The sequence below is a fragment of the Pleurodeles waltl genome, chromosome 10, assembly GCF_031143425.1.
Source record: "Pleurodeles waltl isolate 20211129_DDA chromosome 10, aPleWal1.hap1.20221129, whole genome shotgun sequence".
NCBI lineage: Eukaryota > Metazoa > Chordata > Amphibia > Caudata > Salamandridae > Pleurodeles > Pleurodeles waltl.
In genome coordinates, this window is record NC_090449.1 from 727,313,966 (window position 1) to 727,339,294 (window position 25,329).

The window sequence follows — 25,329 nt, forward strand, 5'->3', positions numbered from 1 at the left end:
AAACAACAGATCAGGCATCCAAACCCAGCATCGCTGAATCTAGCAATTTGGCTCCTGAAATTCTAGAATTTGGACACTTAAATCTCACACAAGAGTGTATGGAGGTCATAAAACAAGCTAGAAGACCATCCACTAGACACTGCTATGCAAGTAAATGGAAAAGATTTGTTTGTTACTGCCATAATAATCAAGTCCAACCATTGCATGCATCTCCAAAAGATGTAGTAGGATATTTACTACATTTACAAAAATCAAATCTAGCTTTTTCTTCCATAAAAATACATCTCGCAGCAATATCTGCTTACCTGCAGATTACTCATTCAACTTCCCTATTTAGAATACCTGTCATTAAAGCGTTTATGGAGGGCCTAAAGAGAATTATACCACCAAGGACACCACCTGTTCCTTCATGGAACCTCAACATTGTCTTGACAAGGCTCATGGGTCCACCTTTCGAACCCATGCATTCTTGTGAAATGCAATACTTAACGTGGAAAGTTGCATTTCTCATTGCCATCACATCTCTAAGAAGAGTAAGTGAAATACAGGCGTTTACCATACAAGAACCATTTATTCAAATACACAAAAATAAGGTCGTTCTAAGAACAAATCCAAAATTCTTACCAAAGGTTATCTCACCGTTCCACTTAAACCAAACAGTGGAATTACCAGTGTTCTTCCCACAGCCAGATTCAATAGCTGAAAGAGCACTACATACATTAGACATCAAGAGAGCGCTAATGTACTACATTGACAGGACAAAAGAAATTAGGAAGACAAAACAACTATTTATTGCCTTCCAAAAACCTCATACAGGAAATCCAATTTCAAAACAAGGTATCGCCAGATGGATAGTAAAGTGCATCCAAACCTGTTATCTTAAAGCAAAGAGAGAACTGCCTATTACACCAAAGGCACACTCAACCAGAAAGAAAGGTGCTACTATGGCCTTTCTAGGAAATATTCCAATGACCGAAATATGTAAGGCAGCAACATGGTCTACGCCTCATACATTTACTAAACACTACTGTGTAGATGTGTTATCTGCACAACAGGCCACAGTAGGTCAAGCCGTACTAAGAACTTTATTTCAAACTACTTCCACTCCTACAGGCTGAACCACTGCTTTTGGGGAGATAACTGCTTACTAGTCTATGCACAGCATGTGTATCTGCAGCTACACATGCCACTGAATGGAAAATGTCACTTACCCAGTGTACATCTGTTCGTGGCATTAGTCGCTGCAGATTCACATGCGCCCACCCTCCTCCCCGGGAGCCTGTAGCCGTTTAGAAGTAGATCTTGAACATTTGTACATTTGTAAATAGATTACATTAAACCTTCATTTTGTACATACGTATTTATTCCATTGCATGGGCACTATTATTAGCATACACAACTCCTACCTCACCCTCTGCGGGGAAAACAATCTAAGATGGAGTTGACGCCCATGCGCAATGGAACCGAAGTGGGAGGAGTCCCTCGGTCTCGTGACTCGAAAAGACTTCTTCGAAGAAAAACAACTTGTAACACTCCGACCCAACACCAGACGGCGGACTATGCACAGCATGTGAATCTGCAGCGACTAATGCCACGAACAGATGTACACTGGGTAAGTGACATTTTCCTTCTGCAACACTTGTGTGGTTCTTTCTTGTGTGGAACTTACTGTCTGACTACTGTGTTATTGCAAGTGCTTTACATTCCTCCTGGATGAGCTTCGGCTTCTGGCCTCAGCTATCCATAAAGAGCTTATGCTATCAGTACACCTAAACACAATCACTAAGGGTTGCCTGGACTCAGTATAGGGTGCCACACCATAGGTGTACACCATAAACTGAGCCAGCTTTCTACAACGGTACGCTAGGGTACTTCTTGAAGAAAAATCTCTGGATCCAGGCTGACGCTTCGGTGGAATTCTAAGCTAAGGAATCTGCATCTAGAATAGGTCTCTCCCAGATAATATATGTTCGGTGGCATGTGTAGCTGCAGATACACATGCTGTGCATAGTCCGCCGTCTGGTGTTGGGTCGGAGTGTTACAAGTTGTTTTTCTTCGAAGAAGTCTTTTCGAGTCACGAGACCGAGGGACTCCTCCTCCTTTGTTTCCATTGCGCATGGGCGTCGACTCCATCTTAGATTGGCTTTTTTCCGCCATCGGGTTCGGACGTGTTCCTTTTCGCTCCGTGTTTCGGGACGGAAAGATAGTCATAACTTCGGAAAACTACGTCGGTATTGTTTCGTTCGGTATCGGGTTAGATTAGAATAGACACCGAATCCTGAAGAGCTCCGGTAGCCCTTCCGGGTAATTTCGATCCCCCGTCGGGGCCTGGTCGGCCCGACCGCGTGCAACATCGAGACTGATGGAACGGACCCCGTTCCGATTCTGTCCTAAATGCCACAGTAAATATCCCTATACAGACCAGCATTTGGTCTGTAACTTGTGCCTGTCACCCGAGCACAAGGAAGAAACGTGTGTGGCCTGTCGAGCGTTTCGGTCGAGAAAAACGCTCCGTGACCGAAGAGCCAGACGGTTGCAGATGGCGTCCACGCCGACAGGACAACGAGGGTTCGAGGAACAGGGAGAAGAAGAGGAAGCCTTCTCCATCCATGAATCTGACTCGGAAGAATTCGACGTCGAAGAAACCGTGAGTAAGACGTCGAAGCAAGCACCACACGGGAAAACAGACAAAGCCCAGGGAACGCCACTGCCAACAGGCTATGGCTCAACCCATAAAGTAGGTGACCGTCCATCGGGACCGAAAAAAGGCGAACTGGTGCCGAGGTCGTCCGACTCGGGTTGAGACACAGGCACGCAGCAATCTCGGGACCGAGAAAGTGCTGCAGAAAAGGGTCGACACCGAGACAGCACCACCGAAGCTGCTCGGCACAGAGACAGCGGCACCGAAGATGGCCGACGCCGAGAAAGTTCGACACCGAAAAAGAGAAAAATCTCGTCGGAGCCGAAAACAACAAAAGACACGGTTTCGGTGCCTAAACGACCAGCAACTGAACCGACAGCCAGTTCGTACTCAGAGGAACAATCACTGTCCTCCCAAATGTGCAAACACAGGTTTGAGGAAGATTTACAAACCACAGATGTAGACCACACCCAAAAGCGGATCTTCATACAAAGTGGTACAGGGAAGATCAGCACTCTTCCCCCAATCAGGAGGAAAAGGAAACTCGATTTCCAACCACAAGAAAAGACACCACAAGCAAAAGTGGTAAAGAAGGTAACTCCACCACCCTCTCCACCACCGGTAACTCATACATCACCGGCACAGACTCCATCACATTCACCAGCTCATAGCACTATGAGCCAAGATGATCAGGATGCGTGGGATCTCTATGACGCCCCAGTATCAGACAATAGCCCTGAGTCGTACCCTACTAAGCCCTCACCACCTGAAGACAGTACAGCGTATGCACAGGTGATAGCTAGGGCAGCAGAGTTCCATAACGTGTCTTTACACTCAGAGCCTGTCGAAGATGACTTCCTTTTCAACACCCTCTCCTCCACCCATAGCAATTATCAAAGCCTCCCTATGCTCCCGGGAATGCTAAGGCACGCTAAACAGATCTTTAAAGAACCTGTCAAAAGCAGAGCAATAACTCCAAGGGTGGAGAAGAAATATAAAGCACCGCCCACGGACCCTGCTTTTATCACATCACAACTGCCACCAGATTCAGTTGTCGTAGGAGCAGCTCGTAAAAGAGCCAACTCGCACACATCAGACGACGCACCACCTCCAGACAAGGAGAGCCGCAAGTTCGACGCAGCTGGGAAAAGGGTTGCAGTACAAGCTGCAAACCAGTGGCGCATCGCTAACTCACAGGCGCTCCTAGCGCGATATGACAGAGCCCATTGGGACGAGATGCAGCATCTCATCGAGCATCTACCCAAAGAATTCCAGAAACGGGCAAAACAAGTGGTTGAGGAGGGACAAAATATCTCCAACAACCAAATACGTTCCTCTATGGATGCAGCGGATACAGCTGCAAGAACAATAAATACCGCGGTAACCATAAGGAGGCACGCATGGTTGCGCACATCCGGCTTCAAACCCGAGATACAACAGGCAGTGCTCAATATGCCGTTCAATGAACAACAATTGTTTGGACCCGAAGTGGACACGGCAATTGAAAAATTGAAAAAAGATACTGACACAGCTAAGGCCATGGGCGCACTCTATTCCCCGCAGGGCAGAGGCACTTTTGGCACGTTTCGCAAAACAACCTTCAGAGGGGGGTTTCGAGGTCAAACCACACAAGCTAGTACCTCACAAACAACACCGTCTACCTACCAGGGACAGTACCAAAGGGGAGGCTTTCGGGGCCAATACTGAGGGGGACAATTCCCTAGAAACCGGGGAAAATTTCAGGGTCCCAAGACCCCACCAACCAAACAGTGACTCACAAGTCACTCAACCCCTTCACACAACACCAGTGGGGGGAAGACTAAGCCAGTTCTACAAATTTTGGGAGGAGATAACAACAGACACTTGGGTCTTAGCAATTATCCGGCATGGTTATTGCATAGAATTTCTCCAACTCCCTCCAAACGTCCCACCAAAAACACAGAATATGTCAAAACAGCATTTAGACCTTCTACAACTAGAAGTTCAAGCATTACTGCAAAAAGACGCAATAGAATTAGTACCAGGTCCACAAAAGAACACAGGAGTTTACTCACTGTACTTTCTAATACCAAAAAAAGACAAAACACTGAGACCAATCTTCGATCTCAGAACACTAAACACCTACATCAAATCGGAACACTTTCACATGGTCACGCTACAGGACGTATTACCACTGTTGAGACAACAAGACTACATGACAACCTTAGATCTAAAAGACGCGTATTTCCACATACCGATACATCCCTCGCACAGGAAATACCTAAGGTTCGTATTCAAGGGAATACATTACCAATTCAAAGTGTTGCCGTTCGGTATAACAACCGCACCGAGAGTCTTTACAAAATGTCTAGCAGTAGTAGCTGCACATATCAGAAGGTAGCAAATACACGTGTTCCCCTACCTAGACGATTGGCTAATCAAGACCAACTCCCTAACAAAGTGTTCACACCACACAGATTATGTCATACAAACCCTCTACAAACTAGGGTTCTCCATCAACTATACAAAGTCACACATTCTGCTGTGCCAAACACAGCAATACTTGGAAGCGACAATCAACACAACAAAAGGGATAGCCACTCCAAGTCCACAAAGGGTTCAAAATTTTTACAAAGTCATACAAGCCATGTATCCAACACAAAAAATACATGCAAAGATGGTGTTAAAACTCCTAGGCATGATGTCCTCATGCATAGCCATTGTCCCAAACGCAAGATTGCACATGAGGCCCTTACAACAGTGCCTAGCATCACAATGGTCACATGCACAGGGTCACCTTCTAGATCTGGTGTTGATAGACCGCCAAACATACATCTTGCTTCTATGGTGGAACAGTATAAATTTAAACAAAGGGCGGCCTTTCCAAGACCCAGTGCCACAATACGTGATAACTACAGATGCTTCCATGACAGGGTGGGGAGCACACCTCAATCAACACAGCATCCAAGGACAATGGGACGTACATCAAAGAAGGTTTCATATAAATCACCTCGAATTGTTAGCAGTATTGCTAGCGTTGAAAGCATTTCAACCCATCATAATCCACAAATACATTCTTGTCAAAACAGACAACAAGACAACAATGTATTATCTAAACAAACAGGGGGGAACACACTCAACACAGCTGTGTCTCCTAGCACAAAGGATATGGCAGTGGGCAATTCACAACCACATTCGCCTAATAGCACAGTTTATTCCAGGGATCCAGAACCAGCTAGCAGACAATCTCTCTCGGGATCACCAACAAGTACACGAATGGGAGATTCACCCCCAAATTCTAAAATCTTACTTCCAAATTTGGGGAACACCTCAAATAGACCTATTTGCAACAAAAGAGAACGCAAAATGCCAAAACTTCGCATCCAGGTACCCACACCAGCAGTCTCAAGGCAATGCTCTATGGATGAATTGGTCAGGGATATTTGCGTACGCTTTTCCCCCTCTCCCTCTTCTTCCATATCTAGTAAACAGATTGAGTCAAAACAAACTCAAACTCATACTAATAGCACCTACATGGGCAAGACAACCTTGGTATACAACACTACTACACCTTTCAGTAGTGCCTCATGTGAAACTACCCAACAGACCAGATCTGTTAACACAGCACAAACAACAGATCAGGCATCCAAACCCAGCATCGCTGAATCTAGCAATTTGGCTCCTGAAATCCTAGAATTTGGACACTTAAACCTCACACAAGAATGTATGGAGGTCATAAAACAAGCTAGAAGGCCATCCACTAGACACTGCTATGCAAGTAAATGGAAAAGATTTGTTTGCTACTGCCATAATAATCAAGTTCAACCATTACATGCATCTCCAACAGATATAGTAGGATACTTACTACATTTGCAGAAATCAAATCTGGCCTTCTCTTCCATAAAGATACATCTCGCAGCAATAGCTGCATACCTGCAGATTACTCATTCAACTTCACTGTTTAGAATACCTGTCATTAAAGCATTTATGGAAGGCCTAAAAAGAATTATACCACCAAGAACACCACCTGTTCCTTCATGGAACCTCAACATTGTCTTAACAAGACTCATGGGTCCACCTTTCGAACCCATGCATTCTTGCGAAATACAATACCTAACGTGGAAAGTTGCATTTCTCATTGCCATTACATCTCTAAGAAGAGTAAGTGAAATTCAGCCGTTTACTATACAGGAACCATTTATTCAAATACACAAAAATAAGGTAGTTCTAAGAACCAATCCAAAATTCTTACCAAAGGTTATCTCACCGTTTCACTTAAATCAAACAGTAGAACTACCAGTGTTCTTTCCGCAGCCAGACTCAATAGCTGAAAGGGCACTACATACATTAGACATCAAAAGAGCACTAATGTACTACATTGACAGAACAAAACTAATTAGGAAAACAAAACAACTATTTATTGCATTTCAAAAACCTCATACAGGAAACCCAATATCAAAACAAGGTATAGCCAGATGGATAGTTAAGTGCATCCAAACCTGCTACCTTAAAGCAAAGAGAGAGCTGCCTATTACACCAAAGGCACACTCAACCAGAAAGAAAGGCGCTACCATGGCCTTCCTAGGAAATATTCCAATGAACGAAATATGTAAGGCTGCAACATGGTCTACACCTCACACATTTACTAAGCACTACTGTGTAGACGTGCTATCTGCACAACAAGCCACAGTAGGTCAAGCTGTACTAAGAACTTTATTTCAAACTACTTCCACTCCTACAGGCTGAACCACCGCTTTTGGGGAGATAACTGCTTACTAGTCTATGCACAGCATGTGTATCTGCAGCTACACATGCCACCGAATGGAAAATGTCACTTACCCAGTGTACATCTGTTCGTGGCATTAGTCGCTGCAGATTCACATGCGCCCACCCGCCTCCCCGGGAGCCTGTAGCCGTTTGGAAGTAATCTCCTACATTTGTACATTTGTAAATATATTACCTTAACCTTTATCTTGTAGATACTTATTCATTCCATTGCATGGGCACTATTACTAACATACACAACTCCTACCTCACCCTCTGTGGGGATAACAATCTAAGATGGAGTCGACGCCCATGCGCAATGGAAACAAAGGAGGAGGAGTCCCTCGGTCTCGTGACTCGAAAAGACTTCTTCGAAGAAAAACAACTTGTAACACTCCGACCCAACACCAGACGGCGGACTATGCACAGCATGTGAATCTGCAGCGACTAATGCCACAAACAGATGTACACTGGGTAAGTGACATTTTCCTACTGAAGGTAAGTAACTTGTTCATCAGAGGGTAGTGCTAAACATTTGTTGAGCTCACAGATGCAATAAATGAGACACACATTCAAAGAAGAAATCCAAGACCAATTTAGAAAAAAATTTCTTTTTATATATGTTTCAAATGTAAGAACTACGTAATCCGGTAAATAGATTTTGAAGCATAATTACTTTGCAGTTTCCGAACTAGACACAGTGCAATTTTCAAAGTTCTCTCAAAGTTATCCTATGGAGGAAAAACAATTTTCAGCAAACACAGGGTTAACAATGACTTAAGAAGTCAATCTCGGGGAGTTAAAATAAGCATTGGGCACTGATCAGAACTATACCAACAGGTCATAGTGGGTGGCTGGGTGCAGAGGTACAGTAAGGCGTTGGGTGGTCAATGGCTTCCTATGGGAAACTGACCTCATGACAAACAGGCTTGCAGGTTCTGGTTGGAAAGCCATTTGGGGACAAGAAACAGGTAGCTAGTAGGCTTGTGGTGCTCTGGGACATAAGTGCATGTTTGGTCCTTATCGCCTGTGCCCAGGGGCGAGGGATACAGGGGTATCTTTAGGTGTCAGGTTTTCTCGACTGGGCGCACTTGCGGTCAAGGGGTCCTGAGAGTTGAGACTGCAGGCATCGTGGGGGTGTCTGGCAATACTGGACCCAGGGTTTGACTTGAGATCTCAGGACGTGGGGGATGTCGTTGGCACCGATGACCCACCTCAGCTGTGGTCAGGTATCAAGGGTGCAGTGGTTTCTATAGGTGTCAGATTTTCTCTCACCACCAGGCTGGTGGAGAGGGGGCCTGCAAGCAGGGGCTGCAGGTGACTTGGATGAGTCCTGGAGGGGTGACAGCCGGGTGGACTCAGGCTCAGGACAGCTGGGGAGCCCTGCTGGCACCATTGGTGGTCTTCTCACCGGCTCAATGTAGTCTGCTGCAGAGGTCACTTAAGGTGTTGGGTTTTCAGGCTGCAAAGTCCTTGTTAGATACTTTGTTGCTGAGCAAGTCCATTGCTCACGGGAATCTGAGTCTTTTTAGAAGGCAGGCAGGCTTCCTGGGTTTCTTGAAGCTGTAGCTGCAAGACAAGTCTTTTTGTGCAGAGACTACTGAGGTAAGCAGGCAGGCTGGAAGGGCTGGTACTGGGTCAGCTGCTTCTTCTTCCTCTTCTTCTGCGGGGTCCACTCGTCATTGTCCTTCTTGTTCATAGATAGTCAGGATCTGAGTTCTAGGGTTCAGGCCTGCCACCTAAATACTCAGGGGTATTTCAGGGAGTGCACAACGTTACCCAATGGACCGACCACCTTTAGGTTGATTACACACTTTCACTGTGAAGTGGGCATAACCCTAACCTTAGTGGCCTAATTCCTTCCAAGCAAGTTGGAGGAATTTGAAAAGTAGTGTCCACTTCAGCTCGTCCAACTTAGGGGTGGGACTGCCATGAAGTGGGCACACCTCCTAATTTAACTAACTTTCCCACCTGTGCTGCAGCCAAAAATGAGGTCAGGACAGAGGGGTCGGTCTCCTCTGCTATCTAGAGAGACCTGGGTTGCATTTCATAAGCGGCTAGACCTTAGAAGCTCTTCCCCCAGAGCCGGCCTGTGTTCTGGGCCTCCGGGATCGTCAGGGGGTCGGGACTCAGTCTAGGTGCCCTCTGTGTGCATCTATTAATCCATCACTGGGGCCAGTGGGGGTTTATTATTCTGAGATGTTTGATACCAAACATCCCAAGATTCAGAGAGGCCATCATATAGCTGGGTAACTCATGTTAACCAGTGTTCAGCTGATGCATTAAAATGGCTTCCCTATGCACTTACTATGCCTCAGAATCGACAGAGACATAGCAGGGGCATATCTGATCATGCATATATGCCCTCACATATGCCTGGATGCTCCTTAGGGATGGCTTACACCTGGCACATGCAGTTATAGGGGACCTGGCACACAGGGGTGTTGGTAGGTCATGTTTTCAATTTAGCCTGCACCAGCACAAGCAGTCTGCAATGGCAGCACTTGTGTGAGTTTGGGAAAGGCCCTCGGAGGGTGGCACAAGTGGTGCTGCTGCCCTCAGAGACCTTCCTTAGTACCCCAGGACCTAGGTGCCCAGGGGTACCATTTATAACGGACTTACAGTGGTAACGAAAGAGTTTGCCAACTATGCAAAACAACTGTGCAGTTTTGGGGAAGGGATCTGGCACTGGGGACTTCGTTAGCTGGGAATCAGTGCACTACCATGCAAAGCCACATCAGAAACCAGGCTAAAAGTGGGGGCTATCTATGTCAAAAAAGGTTCTTTCCTACAAAGTCAAACAACTGTTGACATGTACCTCAATGTTCCAGGAGCTCAGAGAAAAATGTTTGAACCAAACTTCAGAAAAAAACCACAATCCAAGTTATAGTGCATTATAGATTTTGGGGAAGGATAACGAGTCACATCGAAAACTTTACTTCAAAGAAAAACAATGTGACGTCCATGCCCAGCCCTAGATGGCCAGGGTGTCCACAGCATGTGATCTACAGCTACACATGCTACAAAGAACAAGCTACTTAACTTTGGTAACAAATTATCTGGTAGAGACATATTCTAGTTGCAGATTCCTTACCTTAGAATTTCCCCCAGGCATCAGTCTGGATCCAGAGATTTTTCTTCAAGCAGTACCCTTGTGTGCAGTCAGGTGGCGTCAGTCGACTTCACGTCCGTCATTGGCATCGTGATCGCTGTGGTGATGTTATATATAGGCGCCACTCCGGTGTGCTGAAGTCAGTTTCTTTACACAACTTTTCACGCCAAAAGTGCAGAACCAAGAAGAAGACTGAGATTGGTGCGCCAGAACTAGGACCCTGAAAGGGAGCCCCTACAAATCAGTTTGCAGAGCGGGAAGAATGGGAGGCTTGGTAAGGAATCTGCAACTAGAAAATGTCTCTACCAGTTAATTTGTTACCGAAGGAAAGTAACTTGTTCATCTGATAGAGGATAACCCACAAAGAGTTGATCGTTCACCCAGATGTCTTTGGTACAATTAAGATAGAATGCCAATGCTCTTTTTGGATCCAAACAGTGGAGTCTCTCCTGTTCATGAGAAGGAAGTGGGGGTGCATAAAAATTAGGCAAGATGATGGATTGGCCTTCATGAAAGGGTACGACCACTTTACGTAGGAATGATGCCCTGGTACAAAGCACCACTTTGTCAATATGGACAAAGATGAAGGGTGGCTTCGAAGAAGGAGCTTGCAGCTCTCTCACTCTATGTGCAGAGGCGAAGGCTACAATAAAGGCTGTTTTTTAAGTGAGAAGCTGGAGAGGACAATTATGAAGCGGCTCAGAAGGAGCACACATGAGGAAAGTGAGTACCAGGTTCCAACTCCACTGGGGTATTATGAACGGGTAGGTGGAAACGTGGGTAAGACGTTTGAGGAATCTCCCAACAATGGGAGATTTAAACAAGGAGGGTTGATCTGGTAGCCTGAGGAAAGCAGATGTCAGACAGGTAACCCTTAAGGGGTGTGCAAAGCAGAGCCCTGCTGGGCAAGAGAGAGTATAAACAAAAGAACCTCAGAGAGAGGTGCAGAAAGGAGATTAGCAGACTTGTTGGTACACCATGCAACACATTTATTTCAACAGGCGTATACTGTTTTTGGTGGAGGGACACCAAAGATAACATTACAGACATCAGGCAGAAGGTAGAAAGCTGTCAACTGCTGCTGCTCAATCTCCATGATAGAAGGGGGACAGTGGACAGGTTTGGGTGGAGAACTGTTTCCTGCTGCTGCAATAGAAGATCCTCCCGAAGAGGCAGTTTGAGTGGAAGATCAATGGCCATGCTCAGAAGTTTGGGATACCATACTCTTAGTGCCTAGTCCAGAGCCTCAAGAATTACTTGGGCCCTGTCGTTCCTGATCTTCTTGAGAACTCTGGGCAGAAGTGGCATTGGTGGAAAGGCGTAAAGGAGGCTCTAGTTCCACTCGAGACAAAAAGTGTCACTGATCAAGTGCCACCTTGGAAACTCCAACGCGCAAAACTGATGACATTGTGCTTTCTCTGCGGAGGCGAACAGATCTAACCAAGGCTCTCCCCACTGTTGAAAAAGACCTTGCGCCACCTCCAGATGGAGACGCCATTCATGACCGACCATGCATCGTATGCACTGGTGCTAGGAGAGACCGCCAGATGTTGAACCACCAGGGATATGCCCTGCCGTTCAAGCTACGTCCAGAGACACAGGGCCTCTTAACAAAGGGTCCACGACCCCACCCTGCTTCTTGCAGTACCACATGGCGGTTGTGTTGTCCGTAAACAACTGCACCACTTTCCCTTTGAAAGATGGAAGAAATGCTTTCAATGAATGCCTGATCCAGAAGGTTTATGTGGAGTTCTGACTCTGCTGGAGACCAAGGGCCTCTGATTTCCACCTCTCCCTTGTGGCCAACCCGTCCTAGGAGTGACTCATCTGTCTTTACTGTTAGATCTGGTTGAGAAAGGGAAAGGGACCTGCCCTTGACCCTATTGCAGTTAGAAAGCCAAAACTACAGATCTTGCACAGTTCCTCTGAGATCTGGACCATGGCAGAGAGAGTCCGCTAATGCTGCGCCCACTGGAACTTTAGGTCCCACTGCAGATCCCCCACATGTCATCTGGCATGTGTGACTAGCAGCATGCAGGAGGCCATGAGGCCCGGCAGCCTCGGAGTCAATTTCACTGAAACCCAGGACAGAGGCTGAAACATTGGTATCATAGCCTGAATATCCGAGTCTCGCCGCTAGGTAGGATAGCCCGGAAACTACACTGTGTCCAGAAAAGCTCAGATGAAAGGGAGTGTCTGAGAGGGAGTTGTAGGAAAGTGGCATCTTTCTGACCTAGTTACCACCATTTTTTGCCTGGTGTGAGTGTGTTTAGACTGGAGTGCACTGGGATTTGGCTAAGCAGGGCCCCAGCGTCTGTGCGCTCTCTAAATTCAATTGCTAGTAAACTTTTATTACCACAATTGGCATTCTGGTGCACCCATGTAAGTCCCTAGTATATTGTACTTCGGTACCCAAGGCATTGGTACACTGGGGGACCCCCATGTGCTGGAGCATGTATTGTGCCACCAATGGATGACCATGCAAATTGTGTCTGCAGGCCTGCCAGTTGCAGCCTTCGTGAAGTAGTGCATGCACCTTTCACTACAGATATAAGGCTTACCTTATATCATGGTCACTGCATTTTCTCACTGTAAATTACCCGTCTGGTAAGCCCTTCAGCCCAAGGGCAGGGTGCATGTTCCTAGGTGTGAGGATACTCTGGTATGAGCAGGGTACCCCTACAACCCCCAGATTCCATTCTCTGGGCTTTGTAAGTGTGGGGTAACCATCCTAAGGTATGTAGTGGACACTGGTCAACACGAGTGGTCCAACTACATAATGGCTTCTCCAAGCCTAGGCCTGTTTGCTATCAAACATGTTGGAATCATGCAACTACACTGATTCCAGTGCTAGTTGCATGACCCCCTGCACTCTGGAGGCTCCTTAGAGGACCCCCCAGTTCTGCCTGTACAGCCTTACGGTGTCTGGCTACCAGCTCTCGCTGCTTCCGACGCCAGACACTGTTCTGCCCCCCTTTGATGAACTTAGGTTAAAGAGAGGAGGGCAGTACAAAAGATTTCCTGCAAGGAAGAGGTGTGACCACATCTCCCTTTGAAATAGGTGTCTCTGGGCTCGAGTGGGGTGGCCTCGTGAGAGCCACCACACTGCTTTTAAAGGCACATTTGGTGCCCTCCTTGCATAATCCGGTTTTCACCAGTTCAGTAACCCCTGGTTCCTGCTTCTGCACGAATCTTCACAAAGGACAGGGGAGTGACCAGCCTCCCGTCCAGCTCCTCCCCTAGGGAGAAGCACAGAACTCTGCCAGGTGGTGGGTAGAATCTGCCATCTTGAAAATAAGATTTGCAGAGGACCCTGGGAGCATCTGACTGGTTAGACCAGGTAAATGACATCCTTGACCCCCTCTAATAGGTGGGTCACTTCCGAGAGTGACCAACCCTTTTTTAGGGTTACTTAAGGGCTTCTCCACGGATGGGAACTCAGATTAGTTGAGTAGGACTCTTCAAAGAATTCTCTGCAAGACCTCTTGTGCTCCTGGCCTCTGGAATCGCTGCGGGTCTGCTTTTGGAACTGAAACAAGACTGCATCCAGTTGGGAAGGCTCCCACTACAACATTGTTTCTCCACCTCCTGCAAGATTTCTGCAACATCCATGGCTGTGCATCCTCCAGGGTCACTTGGGCTCTGCCTGAATCAAAGAAGCCAGAAGAAATCTTCCTTGGAGAAAAGGAGTCACTCTCCTGCATCTGCAGGCGCCTCAAGCCAGCAGCGACCAGCTGGTGGATCCTGCTGTCTCACGGACAACGTAAAGACTTTGCTCACAGGTGGTGGTTCTGTGGTCCTCCCCAGCTCTAACTTGTCTTCTGACCAACTTTGGAGATGGTGGAACCTTGCTGCAGCCACTGGAACGGCACCCCAGTGCACTACTACTGTTGCTTTTGCCAAGGCTTGTTTGCTCTTCCTCTAAGAATGTCTTCGAGCTCCAACATTTCCCGGCCTCCAGCACTCCGCAACTCCATATTCAGTTCCCCCCTTGCAGCTCCTGTGATGTGGGACTCTTTGTTGTGCTGCTGAGGCCTTCTTGCGACTCCCTGTGCCTGCTGCTAGTAGGTCACTCTTGGGGGCTCGACTGGCTTTCCTTTCTGGTGAAGGCTTGCCCTGACTCTCCACCAATGGTCGAGACACTTGGACCTTGCTGGTCTTCCAAAATCTGCAAACTTCCCCGACCCGCCATTTGCTTTTGCGAAGACTTGTTAATGGTACTGCTGGCCACTGACCCTCTTGCAAGCTGGTGACTGACGTGGGGCAGCTCATTGGTGACTCCATGGATCTCCAGCATCCCCCTGACCTCCGCAGCTGGAATTTTTCTTCCACCGTCCTGCAGGAACTTCACCTCCAAAAGGGTGGGCATTGCCTACTGGTACCGCCTCGACATCTCCTCTCCTAGTTGTTTGGACATTGTCCTCTTCTTTTTCAGGTTCCTCTCTTCTGGAATCCACCTTTGGGTTCCACCGACCTGGTCCACGGGTCATGACAGCAGCTGGACAACTGAGGCTTTCATTGACTCCAACAATGTTTTCCAACTTCACTTCCCTCCTATGCACCTGGGCTCCCTGGTCTAGGTACTCAGGTCTTCTGGGTATCCACGGGTGTGGGGGCACTCTCCAACCTTCTTTGTGCCAACTGGTTTCATCGGGGTCCAATGGTAAGGGTCCTGAATCCATACAAATCCAACAGCGACAGGCCTATGGGACCCCCGGCTCGATAACTTTGCATTCGGGCGCCTGTGGGATTTCTGGTACTTACCTCTGGTAATTTCCTACTCCCCAAGCCCCTGGGATCTTAACACACTTGGTTGGGCACCTCCATTCTTACACCTTTTCCTTTATATACTGTCTGCCCTCCTGCCCCAATAGGTCCCCATGTATTTTTATGCTTTTACTGATTATTTCTAAGTGTTTTATTTTGTGTGTTGAATCTCCAGGTGGAGATACAACTATGTTAGAGTAACTTTAGTGTTGTAATAAAGAAACCTTTATTTTTGCAACACCTAGTGTGGTTCATTCTTGTGATTGGTTACTGACTTACTATTGTGATATTGGAAGTGCTTTTCACTCCTCCTAGATAAGCTGTAGCTGCTCACCACAGCTATCCCTAGAGAGCTTTTGCTACCTGGACACCTGAACACTATAACTAAGGGTTGCCTGTCCTCAGTATAGGGTGCCACACCATAGGTATATTCCATAAACAGAGCCAGCCTCCTAGACAGACCTATTCAGTTCACCAGAAGGTAATGTTGCATGTGACATAGGAGGAAGACAATTTCGTGTTAGAACACTATTCTGAATAAAGCTTCAAAATTGATGGAGCTGCCAAGGGAGTGACTGTAGATGCAGCATCACAATGGTGAATCTAAGTGAGCCCCCTTTCCTGGTACAGCAGTTATCACTGGGAGGAGATGAAGCAGCTGGAGTTAACCCCTGTGAGAAGGCTACCACAAGAGTCAATGAGTTGGTGCAAGAACTGAAAAGAAGCTTCAACACCAATATATTATTATTTAAGACCGACACCAGTATCCTCCGTCAAGGCATGTATCGATCAGATTATTGGCTTCCACTTGGAGGTATAATATCATCTACTCAGTGTAGGAGAATACTTGTTTGTACCTCAGATAGTCCCAGTGCTTGGCATAGACATAGCCAAGGCTGTGGAGACACTTAATACCCAAACTGGCAGGTCTGGGTTTCCGTGCCAAGAGGCGAGAGGATGTGGCGAGGGTAAGCATCTATGCAGTACCCTGGTTTTTAGCAGTAGCAGTCCTTTCAAGAAGGCCAGGCTTCCAAAACATACCCAAGAGGAGACTTTCAGGACACAGACTATAAAGCAAAAAGGAGCCTAAAGAGTGGGGTTATACCTTCTGCAATGGGAGCAGATAAACTCAGACAGGTGGGTCCCTATCTATTGTACACCAAGGCTACTGCTTGGAGCTTTGTACGTAACCACTGAAGAAACCACAACCTATCAGCCTGGAACATCAAATCCTGCAGAAGGAAGTTTAGGCACTGCTGCAGAAAGGTGCAAAAGATCCAGTTTTACTGCAGCAAAGAAGATGAGAAGTATACTCTGAACACTTTTAATCCCAAAAAGCATGTGATACTAAAGCCAATATGAAACCTCAGGTCACTTAACAATTACGTAGTATCAGAGCACGGCAAGATGACAGCTCTGCAACACTTCCTTTGACTACTCTGCACAGGAAATGGCAATTCTCAAATCAATGGGACGTCTATTTCCATATGCCAGTCCATCTGGTGCACCATTGCTACCTCACGTTCATGGTAAGTGGACATTAAGAGTTGAAAGTACTATACTTTGGGGTCATGACAACCCATGGCTGGGGCATTTACCAGGTGTCTAATAGTCAGTTCAACACATCTACATCACAGTGCCATTCATGTCGTTCCATTTATGATGGACACTTTAAACACAGATTTCTCACCTTGAAATAATATGTAGGAGTCGGACTGCATTCTAAAACTTTTCAGCCGTGCTCCAACACCTTCCTGGGTGGCGCTGAGGAGCTCTGTGCTGACTTCGCACTGCCCTGGAAGTACCACTGTTGCACATAGATGTAAATTCCTTTCTTTGTGTGCCTTCTGGCATGGATTATGAGCTTTGCTCCCCCATTTTTTCGACCTTTCAATAATTTCTAAAAATGAGAAACTAGTGTGCTAGAAAGCTATCTCTCCTCTCCTTTTCTTCCAGAACAACATGCTTTAAAACATGCTAATATTGTGAGAATCAGATGAGTTATGGATCTGTTCAAGGTGTCTTCTAGTGTCTTGGCTCAGGCTATGACTCGAAGTCATGGAATGTGTGCCCTTGTGCACCCACCGTCAATCCAGGACTCAGGAGGTGAAGCTATATGTTGCCGAATATCAAAAGGAGAAGCCAAAGACTTTGCACTGGTTTTGCTCCAGGTCATCGGCACAGTCCCGGTCTCACTCCAGGGCAGTTCTTGTGAGAGTCCACATCAGTGTCAAAGTACCCTGTTAAGTCGCAGTCAATAGGATAACAGCAGAAAGCGTAGTATGATGCGTCCCCATCCTGCCACTACATGTCAAGTTTAAGGTGCTTGGGTGTCACAGTGCTGGTCAGTCTTCTCAGGGGATCCCCAAGTGTGGAGCCAATCTTCGATCTGAACCTGAGGTGCCAAGAGTTTCCTCGGCCATCTGCAATAGTGGAGAAAATCAAGGCCTTTAAAGCAACCATTCTGTAGATTTTCAGCACATTTTTGGCTCCCTCTGCCATACCTTTAGTCACAAAGGATCAAGCAAGTCCATGAGTAAGCCTTCACTGGCTCCAACTGACCCCGTTCCAGGTCCAGACACTCGTAGACACCTACTCCAGCACCTATTCCTGTGCCGGTCTGCCACTCCTCAACACCAGTGTCGATGTTGCCAGCACCAGATAACCTGATTATGGTCCTGATAACGACCCCAAGCTGACTTCGGTACAATCTCGACCAATGTCTTGCAATGATATTACTAAAGTGCAACTGATTCCCATACTGCCTGACTATTCATCAAAATATCAACCAGGGAAGACATGCCAGCAGAGGTTGCATTATCTTTTTGGCTCTGACTCTGATCATGGTGGGGTTGAGGATTGTGATGTTCCCCCTCATCATAAAGATGACAGTTTGCATCCAGGGAGTGCCTGACCTTGATATCTGCCAGACTGCAAAGTGGGCATTGGTGCACATCTTCACAAATCACTACTGCCTTTACAGCCAGGACCTACTGGGAGGACTTTTCACCTGTTTGATCCTGCAAAATATTTTGGTCTGAGTCTACTCCACAGACACTTTAGCTGAGGACATGCTTCTTTGTTATCCATTCCAAGGTGTGGAATCTGCAGATAGAAGTATCCATCAGAAGACAAAGTTAACTGTGTTCGGTAATGCTGTTTCTGTAGGATACTCTTAACTGCAGATATCTCACTGCTTTCCAATCTCCCTGTTCTGTGGAGAAGCCTCTTTTGAACATTTAAAAAGGTTCCAAGTGATTAATCTGCCCACTGGTACCGACAATGGTTTCATGCTTTCTGTCTGAGACTGTGGAAAGAAACAAGCAAGAAATTGACATTAGTGAACAAGGGTTGTGCTTACATACAGCTATAATTCATCACTTCTGGGGTAATATGGAACCAGCCTTAATTCACACTGCAGCAGCTAGCAGTGAGCAGGAGCGTTAATGAAAAATTTCGAGATTCAGTCTGATGCTTGGAAATATTCTAACGTGTGGGATCTGTTGTTAAAGTACCCACCAGAAAGACTGATACTGAAGGTAAGTAACTTGTTCATCGGGACGACTCACTGATCAGCAGACACAATCAGTGCGTGGCACACACTCAACAAAGTGGTGTTGCTTTTACACACATTGGAATTTATAGTGAGTGTCAAGAAATAACATCTTTGTCTTCACAAATACAACCCATGTTGGGAGCCATATAGGACACTGTGACAAAGCCTATCTTAACCAAGAGGGAGTGATGCCATTTCAAAAGTTGCCTATCCTTTACCATGGGTTGTTTCCTTTAACATGAAAAATGATCATGTCATTGTGGAGGATACCTTGCGTTGCCAAATGCTTTTCTTCACATACACCCCTTACAGAAGTCTATGCCCTGTCACTGTTCATAGGTGACAAATTGTTGGGAGTAGGTGGTGTTGATAGATCCCAGAGTTTAGCACAAACTATAATAGTGGAACATCAGCTACTTGTTACAAGGTATAATTCTTATCAGTCGTAAACCACTGGTGTCCATGACTGTGGATGCTTGCCTCACAGGGTGGGTAGCCCACTTAGACAACTTCACTATTCTCGGGCATCTGTACACAGCAGCAAATGCACATCAGTTTCTTGGAGTTGACAGCAGTGAAACGGGCACTCAAAGCTTTTTCTACCTTAACTCACAACAAGAAGTGCTCTTATCAACAGAAACTAGGATTATAATTTATTACATTCAGAAATTAGGGTGAAGGGCACTTGCTCAGGCTACTTTTCAGCCTTGGCACAAACAATACAGTACTGGGACATTTGGCACCAAACCCTCCTCCTAGGGAAACCTCTGCAGGGAGTAAACCAAGACCTTGAGGATCTGCTAAGCAGGATGCAGAAACAAACACACAAATGAAGATTAATACTCAAGAACTCCTGCAGTGCTTTCAGAAATTATAAACACTCACTGTTGATCTGTTCCTCACTGCAGGAATTTCTCAGACTTTGACTCTAAGTATCAACTTTCCATGAGGAGTGCTTTATGATTCTGCCAGGTACATTTGCCATTTCTTTTCCCCCACTATTCTGCAGTTAGCAAGGAAATAAGACCAGCATCATTGAGGCTCATTCTAGTCACTGCCACCTGGGCAGGACAGCCATGGTAATCCCTGCTACTGGACGTGTCAGTTTTCCTGAACAAGAAGCTACTCCACCTCAAAGGCTTCTGACACATCATCAGGGGCAAGTACATCACCCAAATCTCAAGACACTAAATCTGGTGATTTGGCACTGAGGTCTTAGAATTTGGTTATCTTAACTTTTCTGAGGCGTGTATTCTGTAGGAAGTTGGCTCTGTATATACTATCTCAAAGTGAGAGATAGTGTGCACAGAGTTCAAGGATTCCCCTTAGAGGTTCATAGTGGCAAAATTAGATAATTCGAATGCTCTATTTTGTGATGGTGTGGTCGAGCAGTACCCTTATCGGAGGGTACTGTTAAGCATTTGTTGTACACACACAGGCAATAAATGAGGAAGACACACTCAAAGGCTTACTCCAGGCCAATAGGTTTTTATATAGAAAAATATATTTTCTTAATTTATTTTAGAACCATAAGATTCAAGATTTGAGGTAAGTACACAAAATGCAAGGTACTTCACACAGGTAAGTATAGAACTTGGATTCAAAGCAGTAGTACACACAGTTTTAGTTAAAATGGCATTAAGCTATTTTAAAAGTGGATACTGCAGAAATCAACAGTTCCTGGGGGAGATAAGTTTGGTTAGGTTTCCGAGATAAGTAAAGCACTTACACAGTCAGTCTCCTGGGCATAGGCAGCCCACCGTTGGGGGATCAAGGCGACCCCAAAGTCACAGCACCAGCAACACAGGGCTGGTCAGGTGCAGAGGTAAAAGGAGGGCCCAAAACACATAGGCGCCTATGGAGAACCGGGGTGCTCCGGTTCCAGTCTGCTAGCAGGTAAGTACCTGTGTCCTCGAGGAGCAGAACAGGGGGGTTTTGTAGAGCAATGGGGAGGGGACACAAACAGGCACAGAGAAAACACGCTCAGCAACGCAGGGGTGGCCGGGTGCAGTGTGCAAAGTAGGCGTCGGGTTTGCTATAGGAAGCAATGGAGGAACCTGGGGGTCACATAGGCGATGCAGGCAGGGCACGGGGGCTTCTTGGGCCAGCCACTGACTGGGCTAGGAAGAGGGCTGCCTGCTGGTCACTCCTGCACTGGAAGGTGGTTCCTCTCGGTCCTAGAAGCTGCGGGTGCAGTGTTTAGTCCAGGCGTCTGGTTCCTTGTTACCAGGCAGGTGCGGTCAGGGGGAGCATCTGGATCCTCTCTGCAGGCGTCGCTGTGAGGGTGCAGGGGGGTTGGCTCAGGGTTCTCACATCGTCGTAGTCACCTGGAAGTCCTCTCTGCAGTGTTTGTTCTCTGGAGCTCGAGCCGGGAGCATCAGGTGAAGTCTCACGCTTCCGGCGGGAAGAGGGAGTTCTTTGCAAAGTTGTTGCTGTTTTTGAACAGTGCCACTATTCTCTGGAGATTCTTGGTCCTTCGGGTTCCGGGCAGTCCTCTGAGTCCTCAGAAGTCTCTGGTCCCTGTCGGATGCGTCGCTGTGCAGGTTCTTTGAGTCTGGAGACAGGCCGGTAGGGTTGGGGCCAAGTCATTTGTCATCTCCGTCGTCTCTGCGGGGCTTTCTGGTCAGCAGTCCTCCTTCTTGTTGTAGGTTGCAGGAATCTGATTTCCTGGGTTCTGGGGTGCCCCTAAATACTGAATTTAGGGGTGCGTTTAGGTCAGGAGGGCAGTAGCCAATGGCTACTGTCCTGGAGGGTGGCTACACCCTCTTTGTGCCTCCTCCCTGAGTGGAGAGGGGCACATCCCTATTCCTATTGCGGGAATCCTCCAGTCTCAAAATGGAGGATTTCTAAAGGCAGAGGTCACCTCAGCTCAGGGCACCTTAGGGGCTATCCTGACTGGTGGGTGGCTCCTCTTTGTTTTCCTCATTATCTCCTCCAGCCTTGCTGCCAAAAAGTGGGGTCAGTGGCCGGGGGGGGCGGCATCCCAACTAGCTGGGATGACCTGGGGTGCTGTAACAAAAGGCATGAGCCTTTGAGGCTCACCACCAGGTGTTACAGTTCCTGCGGGGGAGGCGAGAAGCACCTCCACCCAGTACAGGCTTTGTTCCTGGCCACAGTGACAAAGGCACTCACCCCATGTGGCCAGAAACTCGTCTGGTTGTGGCAGGCTGGCAGAGACTGGTCAGCCTACCATCAGGAGTCGGACTGGTATTCAGAGGGCATCTCTAAGATGCCATCTGGGTGTATTTTGCAATAAATCCCACACTGGCATCAGCGTGCATTTATTGTGCTGAGACGTTTGATACCAAACTTTCCAGGTTTCAGTGTAGCCATTATGGAACTGTGGAGTTTGTATTTGACAAACTCCCAGACCATATACTCTTATGGCTACCCTGCACTTACAATGGCTACGTTTTTGCGTAGACACTTTAGGGGCATAGTGCTCATGCAACTATGCCCTCACCTGTGGTATAGTGCACCCTGCCTTAGGGCTGTAAGGCCTGCAAGAGAGGAGGGGAGTGCCATGTCGACTTAGTCATTTTCTCCCCACCAGCACACACAAGGGAGGCAGTGTGCATGTGCTGAGTGAGGGGTCCTTGGGGTGGCATAAGACATGCTGCAGCCATTAGAGACCTTCCCTAGCAACAGGGCCCTTGGTACCAGGAGTTACCATTTACAAGGGACTTATGTGTGTGCCAGGGCTGTGCCAATTGTGGCAACAAAGGTACAGCTTAGGGAAAGAACACTGGTGCTGGGGCCTGGTTAGCAAGGTCCAAGCAAACTTTCAATCATAACTGGCATCAACAAAAGGCAAAAAGACAGGAGGTAACCATGCCAAGGAAGGCATTTCCTTACATATGCTTATTTTGAAATAGTTGCATAACAGAAGAGATTTGTATACTTCTACCTCAGTAAGGAAAAAATACCTCTCCGGAATTTGGTACAAGACATTATGTTATTTAATGAATTTTCAGTAATCAGGCCTAACACTCACCCTTAGACTATACTTGTCTGCTGAAGCAGCCTACGTGCTAATTCGACAACACTAGTCTCTGTTTAAGATTCCATTTGTGAAAGTATTATAACATTATGCAAGAATATATGCAGAAAGCTGTTTGTATATAATTCAACAAGAAGGAAAATTATTTTTATATGCCTCACTTTAGTCTTTTGTTACTCACTCTAGCTTTTAGCTTCTACTAGACGGGACCAAGACAATATGCAAGCTGAGTTGAACCGCCTCCAAGCAGAAAATGATGCCTCCAAAGAAGAAGTAAAGGAAGTGTTGCAGGCCTTGGAAGAACTTGCTGTAAATTATGATCAGAAGTCTCAGGAAGTAGAAGATAAATCCAAGGAATATGAGATGCTCAGTGAAGAACTCAGTCAGAAATCGGTCAGTGAGTTAAAAGGGAAAAGGAATAAGAACCTGAGTATAGTTGTCATCTTCAGTGACTTTCTTGGTTTGAATATGTGTAATTTGTGTTCTTCTTTCTGTGCAATATTTTGAAATGTTTCTTTATATGTGTGTGTATAATATATAATCCATTTTTTAGGTTATTTTATCTAGTATAGATTCGGAACTGCAGAAACTGAAGGAAATGACCAACCACCAGAAAAAAAGGGCAACAGAAATGATGACATCGTTGTTGAAGGACCTTGCAGAAATTGGAATTGCTGTAGGAAATAATGATGTAAAGGTAAGCAAAAAATATTTAGCTTCAAAACAAAACAAAAAAAACATTTCCAGCCAATGTTTACTGTCTCTCTTAATGCAGAGTAGCATGGTGTACATTGCAAAATTATGTAAATCTAGATCAAAAGTCACGTCATCTGTTTTTCACAGTGAGAAAGTAGCTGGTACCTCATTGATGAGCTTTAATAAAATACACATAAAGTTAATTTACCATGTGACTACCTATATTCACTTGTGCCGGCAATCTTATAAAGCCAAATTTCCTGACGAGGGAAGACAGTCTTGCAGTGTTGATCATTTAGTCATACAAGGAAAATGTTCTTTTAATGTTTTATTTCAAATATAGAGAAAGGCCTCATGCTAAATATTAGAGAGGTTTGTGGTAAAGCAGGTTGACTCTAATCTGACCACGCTTTTGGTAATGGTAAACTATTTGCTGGTATCTGTAGCCTGAAGACTGCCAAATCACAGTGCTGGATTTTTCAGTGTTAAAGGTTTAGAATAAACCAGAACTTCGTATTAAACCAGTTTTTTAGGGCAATCTGTAGTGACTTGTGAATCTTTCTGGCGTCTTTATATTCTGTTTTCCGGCATTTTCCGGTTTTGAAGCTCATTTTAGCTTATAGAGAAAAGGGGGGAGGAGTCATTAATTGTTAGACATATTCTTTGCCTCTGGTGAGTATGTGTTCTGTAATAATGTACTGCAGAGAATTTGATTCCCCTGCAATAATGGTATAGAGAACTATGGTGCCGGATTAGAATGCCTTTCAGATTTGATGGCTTTGTTTGTTAAAATGGCTGGAAAAAATCTTGGAACTATTTCCTGCCTTTAATATGGAAGATCTTTCTTTTTGAGAGTACAATTTACATTTAGTCTGAGGCTAAAGCATTGTTTTTGCTTCTTTGTGTTCAGTACTGGGCTTGTTACAGAGTCAAGAAGCCAGATATTATATACCCATGCTTTCCAATGCCTGACCTGCCACTTCCAGGTGACAAGACAATCTCTCTGTCAAAGATTTCTCTCTGATATCAATAAGCAGAAGAGTATCTCTGTTCATATCCAGTAGCTCCCAAACATTTTTAACACATTTTCTGCATGCAAGAATTAAATAAAATGGTTTCTGATATCTGTTTTAACTATTTTTCTTTTAGACTTGTATTAAGCTAGCTGGATAATATATCACATTTGACTTACAACAACACTGTTTTACCATTATTTACAACAAGCGATAATGGCCTGCGTGGTCAGTCAGGCAGTTCGTATTTTCAGTTGTACTTCAAAGTATTCCCAAACACAGTTGCTTTTTATATATTGTTTTTTTAACTTATTTTTTCCCCTTTACTCGCGGTCTATAATCACATTTTTCTAGGAATAGGTGTCAATTTTACCTTCTCAGTTTGTTACCACCCTTCAGTCTTTCTCTTGACCCACAAGGCCTGCTCTCATTTAATGCCCTTCTTGTTTGATGGAAGGACAAGCACAATGTCTTTTGTCTGCCTTACATATCCTCTCTCCGTAAAAGGGGGTAAAATGTGTCTAGAAATGTTTTGGTGGGAGTGAGTGCATCACAGAGTGAAACATGGAGATGTATGACAAGTATCTTATAGGTCACTCAGCCTCCAAAATTGTGAGGGAGCCTTTACCCTTCTCATCTACCTTTTATGCTCAGACCTTTCTTTGTGACTGATGGTCCCTGTTGATGGTAAGGGCTTCATGGAACTCTCATTTGATGCCCAGTTACTTTTAAACATTGAGGCCCTTTTCTTCCATGGAAAGCTTGGCATCAGGGGCTAGGCCGTGGAAGTTAATCATTATG

General features: G+C 45.9%; 1 protein-coding gene across 2 annotated transcripts in view; it reads left to right on the forward strand.

The window, feature by feature from the left end:
* KIF5B (kinesin family member 5B) overlaps positions 1-25,329 on the forward strand; it is an 811,383-nt gene that overhangs the window by 374,099 nt on the left and 411,955 nt on the right. For both annotated transcript variants that reach the window (XM_069211250.1, XM_069211252.1), the window contains exons 14-15: positions 23,006-23,212; positions 23,373-23,516. In XM_069211250.1, coding sequence (XP_069067351.1) covers positions 23,006-23,212; positions 23,373-23,516 — 351 coding nt within the window. The remainder of the gene's footprint in view (positions 1-23,005; positions 23,213-23,372; positions 23,517-25,329) is intronic.